The sequence below is a fragment of the Haplochromis burtoni genome, unplaced genomic scaffold, assembly GCF_018398535.1.
Source record: "Haplochromis burtoni strain Fernald_Lab_line unplaced genomic scaffold, NCSU_Asbu1 Contig_422, whole genome shotgun sequence".
NCBI classification, from domain to species: domain Eukaryota; kingdom Metazoa; phylum Chordata; class Actinopteri; order Cichliformes; family Cichlidae; genus Haplochromis; species Haplochromis burtoni.
Window position 1 is genome coordinate 140,526 of NW_024582783.1, and position 20,018 is coordinate 160,543.

The 20,018-nt window shown below is 47.6% G+C and overlaps 1 protein-coding gene across 5 annotated transcripts in view; it reads right to left on the reverse strand.

Moving 5' to 3' along the window:
- Nucleotides 1–5,024: 5,024 nt before the first annotated feature.
- ankfn1 (ankyrin repeat and fibronectin type III domain containing 1) overlaps nucleotides 5,025–20,018 on the reverse strand; it is a 114,612-nt gene continuing 99,618 nt past the window's right edge. For all 5 annotated transcript variants that reach the window (XM_014340893.2, XM_014340892.2, XM_014340894.2 and 2 more), the window contains 9 exons: nucleotides 19,727–19,942; nucleotides 19,491–19,657; nucleotides 17,250–17,409; nucleotides 15,243–15,411; nucleotides 14,386–14,552; nucleotides 10,462–10,684; nucleotides 10,192–10,384; nucleotides 9,109–9,878; nucleotides 5,025–8,654 (listed from right to left, as the gene is read on the reverse strand). In XM_014340893.2, the coding sequence (XP_014196379.1) occupies nucleotides 9,131–9,878; nucleotides 10,192–10,384; nucleotides 10,462–10,684; nucleotides 14,386–14,552; nucleotides 15,243–15,411; nucleotides 17,250–17,409; nucleotides 19,491–19,657; nucleotides 19,727–19,942 (2,043 nt within the window). In that variant the 3' untranslated portion in view covers nucleotides 5,025–8,654; nucleotides 9,109–9,130. The remainder of the gene's footprint in view (nucleotides 8,655–9,108; nucleotides 9,879–10,191; nucleotides 10,385–10,461; nucleotides 10,685–14,385; nucleotides 14,553–15,242; nucleotides 15,412–17,249; nucleotides 17,410–19,490; nucleotides 19,658–19,726; nucleotides 19,943–20,018) is intronic.

Sequence of the window (20,018 nt, forward strand, 5' to 3'; positions counted from 1 at the left end):
TGGGACTCTCCTCAGCTCTTTCTGGGACAGTGGCGCGGCTGCCCCTCTGTTGGTCTTCCTTGGTCTCTTGTGTTCTGGGGGCCTCTGGATGTCTGGAGTTTTGATCTCCTCCATACCTGCTTCATACCCTGGAGGACGGGGCTGTGGCCCCCCCACACCCTCTAGCAGATTATTACATGAAGGAACCTTTTAAAAAAAAAAACAAGCGCGTCCATGCTCACAGGTGTACACACGGGTGGATCACACCCACAAACTACACCCTTTTTGGCTCCTACCTCAAAGCACACTGTGTTCGTGTTGATCTTATGTGCTGCACAATAATGTTTAATATTTAGTATTTACTGTCATATTCCCATATATCATTGTGATGTTGTTTATTCTATTACTCTTGTTCTCTTCTGCTTGTTTTCTTTTTTCTTTCTCAGCAGGTGATCCAGGTGATTGATATATGCATTTTTTTTTCTCTGCCCGTTCTGTTGGTTTATGTTTTTTGCCCTTCTCCCCCGTCCCTCTTCTCAGCTGTTTCTCTTTCCCTCTTTCTTTCTCCCCTTCTTTCCCCCAGTCAAGTCTGTCCCGTATTCAGTAAGTGAAAATAAAATAAAAATAAATGCTTCTATGAATGTTTTTATTTCATCCTGTTTTATTTCCGCTGTCAGCTTCATCGTTACCGACTCTGTAAACCTGACACTGAACCTCCAGCTTCACTTCATAAACTTTGCTTTGAAAGGTGATTTCTGAATTCATAAAGTTATTATTCTCATGTACATATCAGGTGTTTTAGAGAGAGACCTCCAAACAGGACAAAAATAAATGTCTTACATTCAGCTGATCGTTCACACCACACGAATGATCACTAGATACTGTATCATACTCAGAGACTGCAGCTGTGGACAGAATAAACCTGATTGTGCAGGTGGAAAGATGCTGAGTTCAAACTGTGACTCTGAAGATCCTGATGGATGACAAAGATGTTGATTTATGGTTTTTATCCACATCCAGCTCTGCAAGGTTCCCTAAACAGTCGAGGTTTTCTTTGTGACCCCTGCCGCCCTCCCACCTCCGGCTCCTGCTGAATTTTGGGTAATTTTGTGGCCGGTGACAGCGTGTGACGGGTGCCATTAAACTGTCATATCTGTGTGGGGAGGAAGACAGCGGCAGTGAGATAAGATAAGACTTCCTCTCTTTGTAAACCTTTTATCCCTCGCTTCCACATCGGGGTCCACAGAGGAGCCCCGGGGGACTCGAGTCCACGCTGCGATGGATGCAGAGCGCCTCAAGCACCTTTCAGGTCGGAGGGAAAGGCTCCGGCGAGCTCTGAGGAACCGTCTGAGCTTCACATCTGGTGAAAAAAACCACATTTGGTTCAAACATCAGCTCAGACGACAGCTTCACTCCTTCATGTCCCAAATAAGAGCATTACTGACGCGTCCAGATCGAGAAAGTCGTAAAACGGTTTGTCGTTGCGTCGGCTGTCATGCCGGCGTCAGCACTCAGGGAGCTGACCCTCACAGCGACTTCACCGTTCATGGCTGAGAGCATGAATCAAATCACGAAATGACGAAATCCTCGGGTCTTTAAACTCATCACAGTGTAAATATTTTAACCTCTGCTAACCTGCCCCACAGCATGAGGAGGATTTAACTCCAGATCTTTCTTCATGTATCTGGTGATGTTTTGAGCAAACCTGGTGAAGAGCAGTGCTCGAGTTTTTCTTTCCCACTGTCGCCGAGTGTTTGATAGTTTCTCTGTATTATTGAAGCGTCTTTAACCCTATAAAACGAATTTAGGTGGCTATTGATGTGACCGACTCTGAAATTGTATTTTTATCCTTTTGGATAAAAGGAGGCCAAACATCCTGGAGAACCTAAAAAAACTCGTCCGATTATTTTAAACTCAGGTGTAAAAACCTGAACTTTGAATCCTGGCAGAGCAGTTTTCATTCATTCTGCAGCTCGAGCTGTTGTTGTTGTTGCTGACGTGATGGGAGTCGCGTCCTTGGTCTTCTCTGTGATTGTGGAAACGTGGAAAGTGGACCTTTGAGACCATTTCCGTCCTCCTGCTTTCACTTTGAAGCCAAACACACACTCGTGCTTTTATTGACGCATCAGTCAGGATTTATTGGGGAAATTGAGGAGATTTAAAAGGTAAATTTATTCAGTGTGTTCTGGTTCAAAGCGATCAGAAAAACATCTGTTTGCACGTCTGTGCTTCGACTCGTGTGTCCGGGGTTCAGCTTCTTTGAAACAATAATTCTGGCGGTGGGAGGGCGGGGCTGAAACCTCTGATAACGGCCCGTTTCGTGTCTGTTTTTTTGCGCTTGACCTGATCCCGCCACCTTGAAGCCTTCGCGCCCAAATGGACCGTCCAAATTGCCCTGGTCATCTCACCATCAAAGCCAGAATTACACCAACAACAAACAACAGCTCCCCGCTCCCGGTTTTATCTGGCCGGGTCACGGACGAAGCAGCCGGCCTGTTTCTCCTTCATCCTGGGAGGCCCTTTGATTCGTTATTAAGATTACGCTAACGTTATATTTGAACATCAGAGGAGCAGTTAGGACCTGCAGGAGTCCCGACTAAAGGCTGGAAACCCACTGATCCACTGCGCTGGGCCGTATCGCAGCCCGGCTTCGGAAAATCAAAGGAAAACGTGATTCAGAACATGTGGATCTGTCTGTAGTGGAAAGACAAGGGAGGAACACAGCGGCTAAATGGAAACTATGGAGAATGCTAATGGCACTACGAGGCTTTTGATGATAAGTCAATGAGAAGGTGACGTAATGTTTTTACCCCAAAAGCCTCGAGGACACCGAGAAGAGTGAACTCCAGAAGTGGGAGTTTGATGGAAAAGCAGGAAACAGAAGGATTATTACAGCGCGTTCACATCAGCCGCAACATCTGCTCATATAGGAGACTTTGAAAGGAAAAACAGATTCAAATACAAAACAATACACTTCAACATTACAGAGGCGGCTTAAAGAGGACCGAGTGTTCTCGAGGGTCGGCGTCAGAGGCCGAGGACAGAGCCGCCGTTTGAGTTCCCGTAGTCGGACAGGAAGTGGTTGCACTTCAGCCGGAGTGCAGCAGGGGGCGTTTACGTGGAGAGTCGTCAGTGACTCGAAGTGAACGAGCTGAAAATGATCTCCACCTGCTTCGTCATTTAAAACTACAGCAGGCGCATGGCTTCATTACTGCAGAGCCTTTGCTTTCCACCTTAAAGCACCTGCAGGCCTGTTGTGAACAGCTGTTAAATAAATAAAGTTAAATTGAATCCACACATTTTGTTTTAGTTTTCATGAATCATATCAAAGCATCGGCGTCCTTTAGCGATTTTGCCCTCAAACTCTGGTCAGTGACGGGTTCGGGACAGGACGTCGTCCCTCCACGGCGCCTGTTTCAGACCATAATAACGTTTCCACCAAGCGTCGGTAACAGCAGGCGCTGCGATGAAACGGACACTTGTTCTCTAATTTCACTGAAACATTCTGCTCCACTGTCAGAAACATGGAGCTGTTGTCACGACCTGCGGGATCGGCAAGGCGCTGATCAGCATCTCTTCACTCCTAGCCCCCCTTCTCTTCTCTTTTTCCTCTCCCCTGTTTTGCCGGGGCGGAACTCATGGTGGCTTCACGCCCTCGGTCCACGCCTTCCTGGATTGGGAACACCTGGGCCTCATCAGACCAGCTGGTATATTAGAAGGAGGAGATCAGCTGTTCAACGCTTGATTGTTGTGAAGGCTCTTGTCAGTACACACCTAGCTCAAGTTTCCCGTGCCTCTGTCTCAAAGACTTAACGTGTTCCTTTGTTCCCAGATTCCCCGGACCCGTCCCCGTGTTTCCCCGTGTGGAGTGTGGAAGGAGTGACAGGTCGCTAGCGGAGTGGAGAGAGGCTGTTCTGAGCGCGTGTGTGATTTCCCCGTTTTCCCTGGAGCCCTGCCCCTCACGTCTTGTATATAGCACTAACCTCGCACTGTCTGTACATACACTTGGTGAAGATCTGTAAATAAACTATCTCTGTTTGAACGCTACCCAGGAGTCCTGCGAGTGGATCCTCTAAGCAACTCGTGACAGCTGTGGTGAAACTGAATGAAGGCCTGACGTCTGCTCAGCTCGCAGTCTGAGCTGCTGGACCGTCCTGCCTGCAGAGCGGCGATCCTGTGGCTTGGACCGACGCTCCTGAATGCTCCGGGAGCTCCAGCTGGAAAACTCCCTCCCAGCGGTGGTGTGAGATTCCAGCTGGTTCACACCCTCCCACACGGCGTCCTGTGACCGCAGCCGCCCGGCGTGCAGCTCAGGAGCTCGGCCGATTCCTCCAACACCTACGGGCTGACCTCTGAGAGACCACAAACACCGTCCACAGTGACGCTCGGTGGCTTTTTACTGTTCTACAGTTTAATACTCTGAGCTCAGAAACGTGAAACTGTGTTCATGCTTCCTCGCGCTGTGCCAGACTCTGTCATCCTTTGTTCTGACCTGTGATTCAGATTTTGCAGAGACAATAAATCCCTTCTAATCAGAGCTAAACCTGGTTCACAGCAAGACACGAATCAGATGTGAAGCCTGAACTAAATCTAATTTGAAGCCAGAATTAAATACGGTTGAAAGCTGACATTAAACCTGAATTAAAGCCTCCTTTAAACACTTAAATCCAATTTAAGGTTGTATGAAGATTTAAAACCAGTTTTAAATGTGGTTTAGAGCCTGGATTAAACTTTTACTAAAAGCTCAGGTTAGACCTGATTTAAAGTTAAGCTTTAATTCAGATTGAACGCGGACATTAAGCTGTTATCATGTCTAAATTATTCCCAACTGAAAAACTTAATTACACTTACATTAAGCCCGATGGCAGCCAGTATAAAACCCGATTTAGAGTCAACATTAAACCAGACCTAATCCAGACTGAAGCTGCGTTAAACCCAAGCTTTCTGAAGCAAAGCTGTGACTGAACACACCACCTAAGGAATAAAGAGTGTTGTTTACCCAGAATGCCACAGGCACAGCGCACAACCCTCACAAACAGCAGGTGGCAGGTTGACATCAACATGAGTTTATTTCAGCTGGTAAAATACATCCATTCCTGTGAGGTTGCAAAATGTCAAAATGCATGAACACTTTTTGTAAAGCAGTCCATAAAAAACACGTCATCAACGTCTGCTGCGAATAAATAAAGTGGCATCAAAGTGAACGCAAAAGGCATTTTTAGATAAATGGAGGTGATCCAGAAATATACAAACAGAAGGTCGGCATTTCTGAGTCCGCACATCACGACAAAATACCAGACGTGATAAAAACAGCAGAAAGAAAACATGAAGACAGAGTGAAATAAATAAAAACAAACAAAGTTTTCAGAATAAAAGCCTTTGTGAGACAAACAGGAGCCTCAAAATCAATAAACTCAACTTACTGTGGAGCGAGTCACCCGGCTGCTGCTTTCATTACTTTAATGAAGTGAAACTGTCTCCTTCCTGCTGTTTATTACAACTCTTATTTCCATAGCTGTAGCCAACACCTTTGTAGTCATCAGTCAAGTTTCCATCCAGCTTTCATGTTTTCAATTCAAGCATTAAATTCAAATAAAGAAATGTTGACGGAAACTTTTTACGGTGTTCCCCATTTGCTGTGTTTTTGAGTTTGACGTGGCATGGATGGAAATGACATTTCTAATGTAACGTTAGCTGGCGTCATCTTGTACTCGTACACAAGGAAACTAAAACTAGAATAGCCGTTTAACGTGAACGTCGACAACTAAACACAAACATGACTTTTTGTAGAACTATCGAAATTCACAGTACGGCATGCGGTGGGTTGAATTTTCGGGTCAAATACTCATCGAATGACTACGATCAGTCTTTATTAATTTTGCTAGTACATAATCAGAAGATGTGATGGCCACAGGTACAAAAACAAAATTTAAATCGTTATAAACTGGTTTAGCTTAAGGTCCTGTCCACATGTACACAGGCATTTAGTTAATGTGACTTTTTCTGGGCCTTTTGGTCCCAAAGTAAACAATTATTGTTTATAGTCTTTTGAGCTGCCAGCATTTTTATGCAGTGAGGCTTATATCGCCACCTGCTGGCACGCTCTTGATATTTTTCAAAAAGAAATCCTTGCTTTAAAAAATACCCGTGTACATGAGGACGTAGCCTAATGCTGACAGTCAGATGTTCGATACCAAAATCATGTCTCGTGTCAAGCTTCAGAACTGTTGGCAGATCCAGGAAACCTTTGTTAGTACTGACAGAAAATGCTGTAAATGTTTGAACTCCACTGAATAGCCGGTGTGACGTTACAGCTAGCTGGCTAACCGCCCTGCCTTTAATCCCTCCACGTTACCACATCTTTTAATTTAATGCTTTTGCTTCAACTCAATCGTCTTAGACTTAATAATGATAATTTTGCTAGCTGGTTAATTAGGATTCACAGTCTTCGCCCACAATAACATTGGCAAGCGGTCCTAGTTAGTTTAGCTAGCTTAAGTAACTAAATTGAATGCGTTAAAATAGTGGATAGATCGTAAAATTATCTGATAGTCCTGTTTGGCTAACCTATGTTCGTTACATAAAACTGGTGTTTCCTCTGGCTAATGCTAGCTAGTGCTCTAACATGAGCGTTCGTTTTGTCGTCATGTGGAGCCAAAGGATAAACATGACGTTCTTTGGATTTTTTAGGGAACTTTAGCCTATGAAATGACAGGTTACTGAGGTTTAACCATGTGACTTGTTCACCACTATAGACACATGACAATCATGGAGTCAGCGTAGATAATTATAAGACTTGAGACCAGTCTGAAACCATCTGCCATCCACCGGTTGTTTCCTGATCATTTCCAGACCAGTTGCGAGGGGTAAATGATTACTAAAGTGTCAGCCACGCAGGTCTACGGCCTGATCAGTGGTAACTAACCCTTGCTAAGGAAAATGTGCATTCTCCAACTGTCCAAAGTTCCTTGTGATGACTTTGGTTCCTAACATGCTGCTGCGGTCTTAGTCGAATGGAAGAAACAGACCTGAAAACAAACAGCGTCCAAAGTATAACACAAACCTTCTCCATCATTTCTGGTTCACATCGCACTTTTTAAAGTTTTACTACAGCCGGGCTAACAGTTAGCAAACATGAAAAGCTACAGACAACCTGTGAGCAACAAGTGATCGCTAAGACGTTTTTGGTGTTCCATCGTCTTGGCGACCCATTTCAACCAAAGACCTCAGGAACCAAGGCCAATCAGTTCGGGAATACACATTTCCATAGTAACCATGGTGGTTGGATCTCGTCCACGGCAGACGACGTGTTCATGACATCACGCGAGAAACCTCAATAATCCTGATTTTTAAATGACTTCAGCTTCCGTTCAAATATTGGCGATAACCTTTAGCACGGACATGATTTTGGTAATGATCTTCTCTGTAACTCTCAGTATGAAAACTAACAAATGATTTAACTACACCATGAGCTGTGCTAACGAGACAGCTGCAGCAGAAATGTGTTGGTACATTTATTGCGCGTCTGGTTGTAAAGCTGAAATCTTCAGACATCACTAAAGATCATCTGGAGACAGAATCAAACCTGTAAACTGACGCTTTATCGTCAACCCTTTGTAGGACATTAAACTGACCTTTGTACAGTCACTGTGGTAGAAGCTGCCAGAGTTAATGCCCAATTTAATCAAATATTTAATTAGCTTTAATTCCGTAATCGCTATGTGCAAACGTTAAAAATGCACTTTTAAAATACTGTGCATACGTTAAGAATCTGTGCATGTTCAAACCGCTCTCCACTCTACATCACTTCTCTACAACACAGATGGAGCTGCTGCAAGTTTTAAGTAAAAGAGAAAAAAACAGAAGAGAAAACACCGCCATCGTGGAAGAAGCTGAACAAGAAGTCAACAAAGACAGCACAAACACCGTCAGGTCTGACCACACGGCGAAGGCTAAACCGGAACCCACAGACTCCCTGACATCATCATGCCGAACGAGAAAGGAAGCACAAAATGGACGTAAAGCTTCAGTCAAAGCTTAAAACAAACAAAAACAACACCACAGACTACTTCATGCCAACAAAATACAGCTCCGACTAGTCATCCACATTACAGGTAAAATAGTTGGTCTTTAAACCTGAAAATATAAAAATACTTCATGTTTTAAGGTTTTAGTGGTCTTTGTTTAGTGACTGAGGCCGTTTCCGTGCTCAACACTCAGCGATTAATATATTTATATATATTTTCTTCTTTTTAACACCAGGACAGCACACAGGAGCAGCTCAGAACAACAGTGATTGAAAGACGGGATTGGATCGTCACAGGCGGCCACGAACAAACAGGCTGAACCGTACATTCAAGTCGAGGGTGGGTATCCATGCTCTGAGGGTGGGGTCCAAAAAATAACTCTAAACTGGGGATTTTTTCTTAAGCGCAACAATCAATCAAACCACCTTTTTTTCTTTTCTTTTTGTTGGTCGACATGCAGAGTCGTGTGCAAAGTTCCTGGTCGGAGAAGCAGTGCTTGGTTTGTCGTTGCATTGATTTTTTTTCCTGGGTAACAGTCGATGCCATGGGTTCTGAGGCGTGGCAGAGTTGAACCAGCAACTTTAGTTGAGTTTACAATCTGCGGAGGTCGGAGGGCAGCTCGTCAGCAACACACCCGGCCAATCACCACTGCGGTAAAAAAAGGAAGGGCGGGGAATAGTTAGGTGAGATACTGTGAATAACGATGGATCTGAAACCTGCATTCTTTCTAATGTCCAGCAGGGGGCGACTCCTCAGGTGGACAGTATAAACAAATAGTTTCTCACAACTGTCGACTGTTCCAGTATTGAATGTTTATACTGATCGTGACCAAAGTTTCTAATAATGAGCTCAGTGCAGTAATCTAAACACTGCAGTTACATGGCCCCGCCCACCTACTGTTTAGACCTTCTGTTTGTGAGAGGAAACCAATCATAAGAATGTTTGCTTAAAAGGGGAGGAGCTAAAACAGCTTGTTTCAGACAGAGGTTGGAATGCAGACTACCAGATAAAGAAGGATTATTATGAATTATGAATCATGAAAATCTGCTTAAGTAGAGAACAGGAAGTGACATCATGCCTTGTTGGTTTTGGTAGTACCTACATATGTCTGAAGAACTTCTTCCTTAAAGCGTGCTGCTGAGGATCTCCGACACCTGGGCGTTGGTTTGGTCATCCGAGTCCACCTCCTGGGCGGTGGCTCCCTCTGGCTCCTCCCCCTCCACGACCACCGACACGCCTGCGGCCCTCACCTTCTCCATCACCACTGTCTCCTGCTCCTCCTCCTCCCACCCCCTCCTCTCGTGGCCTGGTGATAGCTCTTTGCACGGCTCAACGAATATCCTGCGAACGTGTGGTCGCGGCTCCCGATGTCGGGTTTTGCGGCTCTCCAGGACACAGGAGGCGTGGCTGACATAGGTGGTGCCATCCGGGGAGGGCAGGTCCCCCGGCAGGGGCAGGTCGGGGTCGAGCTGCTTGGTGTAGATTCCCTCTGACAACGATCCGGTGTGACTCTCCCCGCTGTGGCCCCTGAGCCAGCGCTGGGGCCCACTGAAGTACTGCCCGCGGTGGCTCCTGGACAGGATCTTACGTTTGGCGGGTGGGTTGGCGAGGGTCCGGAGGGGGGCGGGGCCCTCGTGGTGGCTCTTTGAGAGCGAGAGGCCCTCCAGAGTCCGGGTGGTGTCAAACAGAGCCGGGGACAGGGACAGGGGAAGATCTTTGGAGAACCTGGGGGAGAGGGGGAGGGAGGGGGAGGTGGGCAGGGTTCGAGAGCGAGAGGGCGAGCGAGGGAGGAGAGGTGAGGAGAGGGGAGCATCCTTAGGATCCTTCACCACGGGGGAGAGGGGGAGGTCTTTAGCCGGGCACACGCTATACCTGAGTGGAAACCATGAGGAAAGTAATCAGATTACCCAAACAACATGGAGGACCTGCTGGAGGATTGATACTGATGCTCAACAACTCAAAGAAGCTAAAATCTAAAGAAACTTCAGATGAAGTCATGTGACTCTGAGGGTGGGCCTGCGAGGTGATACCAGGTGTGCAGGGCGCATCCTACTCAGGTGCTGAAGCACCCCAGTGCAGGCCGAAGGTAACAGCGCGGCGCTGTGGACTGACTCTGATCTACAGCCTGAAGTGATCAGTGCACGCACACGAAGACGTGCAGGGTTAAAGAAAGCGCACTAATCACCGGAGCTCGTTGATTTGGAGCACGTCCGGGGCGCTGCCGCCCAGCAAGCGCAGGGCCTGCTGGGACAGATCCTGGCCCGGAGAATAGAGCAGATCCAGGTCACGGGGGCTCAGGGCATCGCTGGAGTCATAGTCGCTGTCTGTGGGCAGGAACACCTCCGAGGATGCATCTTCATCTGAGCCCGGCAGCGACTCTAGATGACAGAGGATTAACGTTAGCTTTGAGTGCTTCTTGTTTTCCTGAAGTTCAATTTGTTGAGCGATGCCTCACCGCTGATGGCTTTCCTCCGGCGGAGCTCTGGGGAAGGAGACGGTGTGGGCAGGTAGTCCATGTTTGAGGAAGTGGAGTCTGTCTTCTGTTGACCGGAGTCACTCTCAGGAACACTGGCATCCACCAAGCAGGTGATGGGCACGCCGCCTCGAGGCTGCTTGTAGCGTGCGTATTGTAGGGCGTCCGTAATCCAGCGAAGGTCCCGCCGCATCTCGTCCAGTTGCTACAGAGACGCAGAAAAAACAAGTTTAGCCCTCAAAAACAGCTCGATGGGGGCTGCATGGAGCACAGCAGGAGTTACAGCTTTACTCAAATACCAGAGAGCTTTTCTGATGATCTACTCGTCTATGGCATCAGGTGATAACCCCTGTGATGACTGAAGCCTGATTATGAAGAGTTTGGTTCTACTGTGAGAGATCTTACTGGGCTTCTTTCTGTCATAACAACATTACTGATGCTGAAAACTACATTCATGTATTTAATGGGACTTTTGAGTTCAGCTGTGGAAGTGGAACTTTATGAACAGGAGTCAGTCACAGGCTCCTCCTCTGACACTATCGAACAAACACGAGTGACAGTTTTTCTGTGGCGTGCACGCTCTGTGCACAAAGGTAAAGTCAACATGTGCCTCGGGTGGAACGAAAGGAGGCAAATCAAAAAGCGATCAGCTGATGTCACAATCAGCTTTAGTCTAATAGGCTGTACTCTTCATCCTATTGGTCCTGCAGAGTAGCTCCGCCTGCTTATCGATCCCACTGATCTGACCACCACCCGCCTCTATGGTGACGCTTCCACAGCACAACGTTTTACCCACTGGCTCTGGAGTCATGCATCCACACTGTCAGCACCTCAGCGTTCCTGTGTAACACTCCTAACAGCAACATTCAGGTCTCAGGTGTTTCCTGCACGTTGTTTAGGATGCAACATATAATGAAGACACGGAGAACAATTATATGCCGAATCCACGTCCACTCGGTAAAGTCTAATTTGGCTGGAAGGTTAAAAACACTTTATACAAATACTTTGCAGTTCAGCCCAGAAACAGAAAGTTTGAATCCATCGGCTTGTAATTAGTTTGTGCTGTTCCAGTGGAAAAGACGTAAAAACGACCACTTTAAAGAGAAAATGGCCTCATGAGACTTTCATCTGTGGGCTGTCAGTGGGATCGTCACAGCTTATTACGAATATTTGTCTGAAACAGTCCAAAACAAACAAAGATTATTATACAGCGTTGTCCCGTTTAGTGACATATTACTGTGGATTTCTCTGTTTTGTATTGTGCACATTAGTGAGGTCATCCCAGCGCGTGTTATACATAAGTGACAGGATTTATTCATAAGTGGTTAAACTGCTGATGTGATCTGATCTGGAAACAGTGAAAAACATGTTTTCTTTGGACGGCAGTAAAGTGTGATTAGCAGCAATTAGCCTGCTGTCAGAGAGGCCGAGGCCCACCGCGGTCCTCGCAGAGTCAGCCAACCGCCGACACACACGGTGGGGAGACGGACAGCGGCGATGACTCGACTGGAAAGAATGCGGCGAGTCTGCTGCGAGGAAAACACGAAGGAGATTCCTGCTCGTCCCACAGAGCGCGGCGGCACGTCTCTGCCGAGCGTTTACAAAGAGCTGCTGCTGAGCCCAGATTGATGTGAGCCATTACATCAGCCCCGCGCCGCGTCCACAGGAAATGAAGCGACGCAGCGCGAGTCCGCGGCTCATCTGCAGCTTCTCATCGTCAAATCTAAACACAACGCGCCAAAGAAATGACGAATCCTTGGACAACAAAAGTCGCACCTGAGCCATCGCGCCCCGCAGCAGGTACACAAAAGATGTCAACGTCCTACAAATAAAGGCTTCTGATTGGTTTACTGTCTCTGGACAGATGATGTCAGTTTCTGATTGGTTTGTTTCATTGCTCTGTCTTTCCTCTGCTCCGTATCTTTGGATGGGTTCGGTTTGTCACGCACAGAAAACTAAACCAGGTGAGCCGGTTCAGTTTTCTGATTGGCCCTAAACCCTGAGCCTGGTTCTGTTGGAGGTTTCTTCCTGTTGAAGGCGAGTTTTCCTCCCCGTGTCACCTGGAGTTCGCTCACAGTGTCGTTGAAGGCACTTAGCTCAGACTTGCAGCGCATACCTGGATGGATCGGATCACGTTCTCTCCTTTAAACCGCTCTGGAGTCCATGTGGAAGCGAGTCTCGGTGCTTTGGGCCACGCCCGTGTGTGATTACCGCGACACAAACTCAGCACGTATAAGCTGGAGCTGTCTTTCTGCAGTAACAGTGGGACAGACTGGGCTGAGCCATCACAGCCATCAGGTCCAGTTTTACTACATTTAAAGAAACATAAGAAAAAGTCTTCCTGCGTTCAGACGGGAAAGTTGTTGAGCCCCACAAATCCTCTTAAGTTGGTTGTGATGATGAATCTGCTCGCACATCTGTAAAGCTGCACGGGAGTAAGAAGAAGTCAGTTCGAAGCCGTTGCACTGCAGATAAGATGCTGGAGGTTTCACGCCGATCGGGGTGGCGTGGAGCTTCAGGGAGAGAGCTGTGCGGTGACGAGCTTCCCGAGCTGAAGATGAAGTTTCCATCTGCAGCTTCATGATGTCACACCAAGAGCGACGCAGGCAGATACGCCGCACTCTGCTCAGCGTCGCTTCCCTCAGCATCTGTGTCCGGTTACCGCAGCGACGCCCGTCTGGGCGCTTGTGTTTCCTGCTGAGCCAAACCTGCTTCCTGAAACAGAAACTCGACGTCCTGATGAAGACCAGCGATACGGGTTCACTGAAGAGCTGACTGAGAGAGCCGAAGACGGACGAGCAACAGGAACTGTGATCGATCTGCTCGCCATCGCTGCAGCTGAGCCTAAACTAACTGTCCAATCAGACTCGAGTGTGTGAACATTTATAAATATGTAATAAATCAGTCACTCCTGTAACGTGTGTGTACGTGATAGCGTGGCAGCGATTACATGTTGAAACCAGCTGTTGTCACAGATGTGCTCTGTTTCTGAGAGATGAACATTAAGTTTTGGACCGTTCACAGTTAAAGTGATGACTGTCCTCAGGACGCCTGACAGAAGCTCCACCCCTCCACGCGCTCTGACTGCTTTTAGTTTCCGAGCATTTTGTGGTCGTCTACTTTTTCCCCCGAGCGTTCAGATGACAGCCGGAGAGCGAGACGACGGCCTGACACGCTCTGGCAGCGCTGCGATCGGAGCCAGCTCTTGTGGTTTTGCGCTCCGTTGATGGCGGCAGCGGCGAGCTTTCCAAGAGCAGAGAAACAAACTGTTTAACAGCACCGACTCTTTGTTGCCTCCATAAACGTTTCAGATCGATCACAGACTCGTCTGCTTTCAGTTTGTTTGCTTCTCAGAGAAAAACTGAAATAAAATCATAGAGAAAACGAGATCTATTACACGAAGGCTGTTTGATGAGCTGCCGGGCGATTAACGTTCATGCAGCGGAGACGTTTACGAGCCTGAAGGGCGTTTTAATCTGAGGTCAGCTGACTCACAGCAGTGTTTGAGTTTCACACTTTCATTTCAGGAATTTTCCCACATCTTTCAGAAAATTCTTCCCTGAATGTTTCACAGCCTGGTTAGCCTCACGTTTCCATGAACTAGCAAACAGAGAGCCGCTGACCTGCTCCAGGACAACAAGTATCTGTTCATCTTACACGCAGAGCTGAAATATGAGGACGTTACAGAGCACGCTCTCCTCAGGATGAAGCTCCACCCACCAGAGACACAGCTGAAGGAAGCAAAGACGAACCAGCGTGAGAAGAAGACTAAACCTGAGCCACAGCGTCTCAGGTGCAAATCAGAAAACTCGTCGTCAGAACTTTAAACCTGAAGGTGATGATGAGTGTGTGAAATGCATGCTGGGAAATTTATAGGTCAAAAGGTTAAAGGCGACCAAAAGTTACCTGGATGTAATCCAGGATGAGCTGGTGCCTCTGCTTGGCCGTGGCCACCTCGCCGTCAGTGATGGCCTCCCGCAGCGCCTGCTGGGTAATAAGGGCGTCCAGGTCGAGGACGGAGGACAGGCGGCAGTACAGGCTGATGAACTTCTCTTTGTAGGTGCAGAAGTGCACTGAGGAGAGAAAGGAAAGGAGATGTGAGAGAGGACACTCAAAGCATCGCGGCGGTCTGACTCGGCCGGCGCGGCGAGCAGCAGTGCGTACACAGAGCGAGTGTTGCTCAGTGTGATTGGCTGCAGACTGATATAATGCTCGGCTCTGCAGACGGACCTGAGCGTCTGTGCCGCCGTCTGTGCTGCTTATCCCGCCACAATAAAAGCCCAAAGCTCTGCCGGACGTCTGCACAGCGAGCCCGTAAACCTGAGAGCCCGCCTCAGAGCTGCTGCGGGACAGTCGGCTGAAGACTTCCTGTAAGAGCTGGTGTATGTGAACGCACCGCCGAGCTGCTGCTCTGTGATGTTTCTCCAACACACTCGCTCCCTGGTTATGGCCTGATTGGAACGTTAGACTTCCTAAAACCTGGAGATGGCGCTCCACATCCCCGTTCTTCAGGCCTTCTGCAGTCGTCTCGTTTCATTGAGCTCGTGGTCTTGAAAGTTCTGCTTGGTAGCTTCTAACATGTTCGTCTCCGTCTCTTAAAAATGCCTCAGTGGGTCGTTCTCGGCATCTCCGTGCTCATGAACCTCGCCGCTGCTTCATTCTCAGCAGAGCCGTCTGCTCCACCTTTAGATCCACCGCAATGTTTCATCCCTGAAAGTCACCGTGCCATCAAACTGATGTAACGTGCAGCTGCGTGCTCTTACCGAGTTCGAACATCTGCAGGGGCAGGTGGAGGAACCCCGACAGCGGGGTGTAGGGGTTGGACTGTCCGGGGGCGGAGCAGACGTCATCGGCGGCGGGCAGCAGCAGCAGGAAGGAGACGCCGTGACCGAGCTCCACCACCTCCTGACTGTAGAGCCGGAAGTGACGGGCCTGCAGACACACACACACGCACACACACCCGCGCACACACACACACACGTGCGCGCACACACACACACACGTGCGCGCACACACACACACTGTACTTCAGTGTCTGCTAATAAAAGTCAAATCCTTTACAATGAGCATCATTAACGTGTAAAATAATAATAAATGACGTGATTCCAGTAAAACGTCGTTTGCAGGCCTGAAACGAGACGCTTCCTCTGCAGGTTAGAGAACCTGTCACATGACTACAGGCTGATTTTACAGCCTGATGTTTGCAGGTGTTACCTGCAGGAGCAGCTTACGTTATAACTTTGTAACACAGCGTGTGGCGGGTGGTGTAGTTCCCCTGTAATATAAGAACTGACAGTGGTTTTATTACTAAGTCATTATGTTTATGTAGAAATACTTAAATGCAGGAACACGAGCATAAGGAGGTAACAAGACAGGTTTTTAAAGGAAAAGGAAATAATTATATTGTAAGTAATATATACACTGTAATATCCTGTAAGCACGCATGATTTATTTAGTGTCTGCTGTAGGAGAGCTCATCACACCAATGTCGGTAAAACAACTGAACATCGTCCACATTATTAACACCCTGAAAAGTGCAGCACAGGTATTTACACGGTACTTTAAACTGAATCATTTCTCTCTGTTCCTGTAAAATATAAATAAAGAGCATTTACTTGTGCACTGCCTTAAACAACTACACATTACTGTTACTGCATCACTTTGTTGTTTCCTGTACAAGCCTGACTGTTTACTAGGGATGGGTACCGGTATGCACCGCTTCTGACATAAACGGTAGTAACCAGACCGAAAAGCAGCGCACATTTTGGTGCTTTATTTTCCTGAGCTGTGACACACTTTAGATTCTAGCCAATCATTTTACGTTTCCGAGGATAGTAGGCGGGCCCAGGCACGTACGTTCTTTTAGAGCAGAGCTACAGATTAAAAATGCCCAAGGCGAAGTCTGGCTGTACTTCACAGCAAAAGATGCAAACTCAGCAGCAACAAGTGCTTTAAGCTGATACTGTGATACTGTCAAAGGAGGTAACACCTCGAATCCGATGAAACACCTGGAGACGTATAGCATTTTCTTAAAAGCCGAGAAATGCGGCGTATTTGATAGCTTGCTGCGAGACCTCACACCGTGCACATCTACTGTGGGTGTGGTGCCTGTTATCAGACCCGGAGTTAGCAACATCCCCCAAGAACCCGAAGAGGAGAGTCCTGGCCCCTAGCCCTGCCAGTGTAGCAGAAATGATGAGGATGATGATGCAGCAGCAGCTTCTCTGCGTGAGTAGCTTAATGTTGTTCTTGTGTAATTTACATTGAGTAGGCTAACCACGTTATTACATTAATGCATGTAAGGTGAACTAGCAAACACCATCATAGCTACATGCGGCTGTCTTCTTGTTTGATGGCAGATACTCCCTTCACCCTGGCCAAAAAGGCTAAAATGACCAAAGAAAAAGTGGACGAAATTCATAGTCAAAGATCTCCATCCGTTTTCAATGGTGGCGTCACCATCACTCAGGTGAAAAATGTCGTATTACTCTGACGTAAAAAAAATAGTATCTTATAGACTGTATGTTGCAGGAAAAAAGAGACGGCTAAAAATAATAACATGTTCTTCATTCTTTAAGCACCGGCACCGTTTCAAAAGTACCGGTTTGGCACCGGTATCAGAGAAAACCTAAACAATACCTTCCCTGCTGTTTACCCTCATGTTGTTCGAGTGTTCCTACCTGTAAGTATTTGTAAGTAATATAAGTACAGAGTAATATAAGTACAGAGTAACTATGGCTGTAGCCGCGTGCTGTGTGAGGCGTGCGTACCTGGTGCAGAGGTAGGTTGATGTGTTTCAGCAGGGACTTGATGGCCGTCTGCAGCTCATAGTACAGTAAAGGGGCGTGGCTTTCTGCCCGGGGCCCCGCCCCCTGGTCGTCCTCCTTCTCTCCTGCAGCTGCCAGCGTCTGGATCCAGTCCCACTCCTCTCTGATTGGACAGCACACACAGACAGAGGCGGGTCACTGATGCCGTCAGAGACTTCCTGCTGACCGCAGGGCGGGGTCTCCGCTCGCCTCGGCTAACCGAAACCGACAAATCAACACCAGCTTCATCTGCACGCTGGCTCACACACTCAAAAACACAGCAGCAGCTCTTTTCTCTCCCGTTTCTTCCATTCTTCGACCACGCCGAGCTGCCGAGCTCGCACATATTCTTGGAAGTCGACGAGCAGGAATACGATGTTGATCCTCGATCAGTCCGAGCGAGGACACGCCGAACATCTCACACTGACTTTAGCTCACAGTAGGAACCAACTGGTGCTGGAGCTTCACGAGGTAACGCGGCAAGATTAAATTCGGTTCCCTCTTTTCATCGTTAGTTCCCTCCTTCGTTGGTTTGTTCATCGCTTCCTTCCGTTCCTAGCTTGTTAGATTCTTCTTTCCTTCCTTCCTGGTTGCTGTGTTTGCATCTTCCATGTTTTTCTTATTTTTTCTTTTATTTCTTTGTGAAGTTTCTTCACTTGTTCCTTCATTGGTTACCTTCTTCCTGTGTTGTTCATTCATTGGTTACCTTCTTCCTGTGTTGTTCATTCATTGGTTACCTTCTTCCTGTGTTGTTCATTCATTGGTTACCTTCTTCCTGTGTTGTTCCTTCATTGGTTACCTTCTTCCTGTGTTGTTCCTTCATTGGTTACCTTCTTCCTGTGTTGTTCCTTCATTGGTTACCTTCTTCCTGTGTTGTTCCTTCATTGGTTACCTTCTTCCTGTGTTGTTCATTCATTGGTTACCTTCTTCCTGTGTTGTTCCTTATTCCTTGGTCCTATTGGTTACCTTCTTCCTGTGTTGTTCATTCATTGGTTACCTTCTTCCTGTGTTGTTCCTTCATTGGTTACCTTCTTCCTGTGTTGTTCATTCATTGGTTACCTTCTTCCTGTGTTGTTCCTTCATTGGTTACCTTCTTCCTGTGTTGTTCCTTCATTGGTTACCTTCTTCCTGTGTTGTTCATTCATTGGTTACCTTCTTCCTGTGTTGTTCCTTCATTGGTTACCTTCTTCCTGTGTTGTTCCTTCATTGGTTACCTTCTTCCTGTGTTGTTCCTTCATTGGTTACCTTCTTCCTGTGTTGTTCATTCATTGGTTACCTTCTTCCTGTGTTGTTCCTTCATTGGTTACCTTCTTCCTGTGTTGTTCATTCATTGGTTACCTTCTTCCTGTGTTGTTCCTTCATTGGTTACCTTCTTCCTGTGTTGTTCCTTCATTGGTTACCTTCTTCCTGTGTTGTTCCTTCATTGGTTACCTTCTTCCTGTGTTGTTCATTCATTGGTTACCTTCTTCCTGTGTTGTTCCTTCATTGGTTACCTTCTTCCTGTGTTGTTCCTTCATTGGTTACCTTCTTCCTGTGTTGTTCCTTCATTGGTTACCTTCTTCCTGTGTTGTTCCTTCATTGGTTACCTTCTTCCTGTGTTGTTCCGTCTTCCTGTTTTTCTTCCTTGGTCCATTTTCTTCTTTTCTTCAGTCTCTTTGTTACTTGCTTCCTTTTTAGTTCCTTCCTTTGTTTCTTCCTCTGTTTATCCAAAGTCGAGTTACACGGGTGACAGACCAATGAGGGAGCTGCACACGTCCATTTTGCCAGCAAAACTTTCCAGATATTCCCGGACGATTCCAAGGTGCTCGCAGGCCAGATGAGGTATTCCCCCAGCATGTTCTGGATCAACCAGGAAATCCCTTCCAGTTTTCCAACCCGCCACAGGCTCCGGGGAGCCGTCCTAATCAGACGTCGACCCAGCCGCCCTGCAGAGGAACCTCATTTGATTTCAGCCACGTGTGCTGCTGCAGGAACAAAGCAGCGTTCGCTCTACATTTCACACGGAAACAGCACCAAACTGAGAGCTCACCATTCAACAACCCCGCAGTCTGAGAGCGAGCGACCTCACTGACATGAAACAGCTTGGAAACCTTCCTCCCTCCTCCTCTCAGCTCCTTCAGCTGAGAGCACTGACCCCGTCTCCCACCCTCGTTGTGCACTCGCCTCATTCAATGCAGCTGTTATTCAGCACTGAGGTAAGCGTACCTGGACACGTTGGCGTTGTCTCGTACGCGGGTGTGGCAGAGCATGTTGGGGGTCCGCTGGGACACCAGGACCTTGATCTGGTCCACGGAGCTGCTGAGCTTCAGGTAGCCCAGGTAGAGTCCCGGGGCGAGCCGGTGGGTGCTGCGCCGCTGGTATGCCAAAATGTCCTGAAGGGCAGAAACAGAAACGGGTTAAATTCAGGACTTCCTGTCAGGTGACTCGCGCCTGTGCCTCACCTGTATGGTGATGATGAGGATGTCGAGGGCGTAGGGCTCCTCGGGTGTGGACAGAGACTTCCTCTGGCTCTGCAGTTTGGTCACCTGCATCCACTTCCCGCTGAACAGCGAGTGCTGGCTCTCCGTGTCGCGGATCGTCACCAGCAGCACGTTGCCATGGCGATCCTTGATGGGCTCGTAGTGGACCCGGCCCAGGTTGTGGGTTCCCAGGAGGTTCTGCGGGTGGAGCAGGTAAACATTACAGGATTAATTCTTATCCCTACTTTTATTTTTCATGTCTATTTAAGTGCTA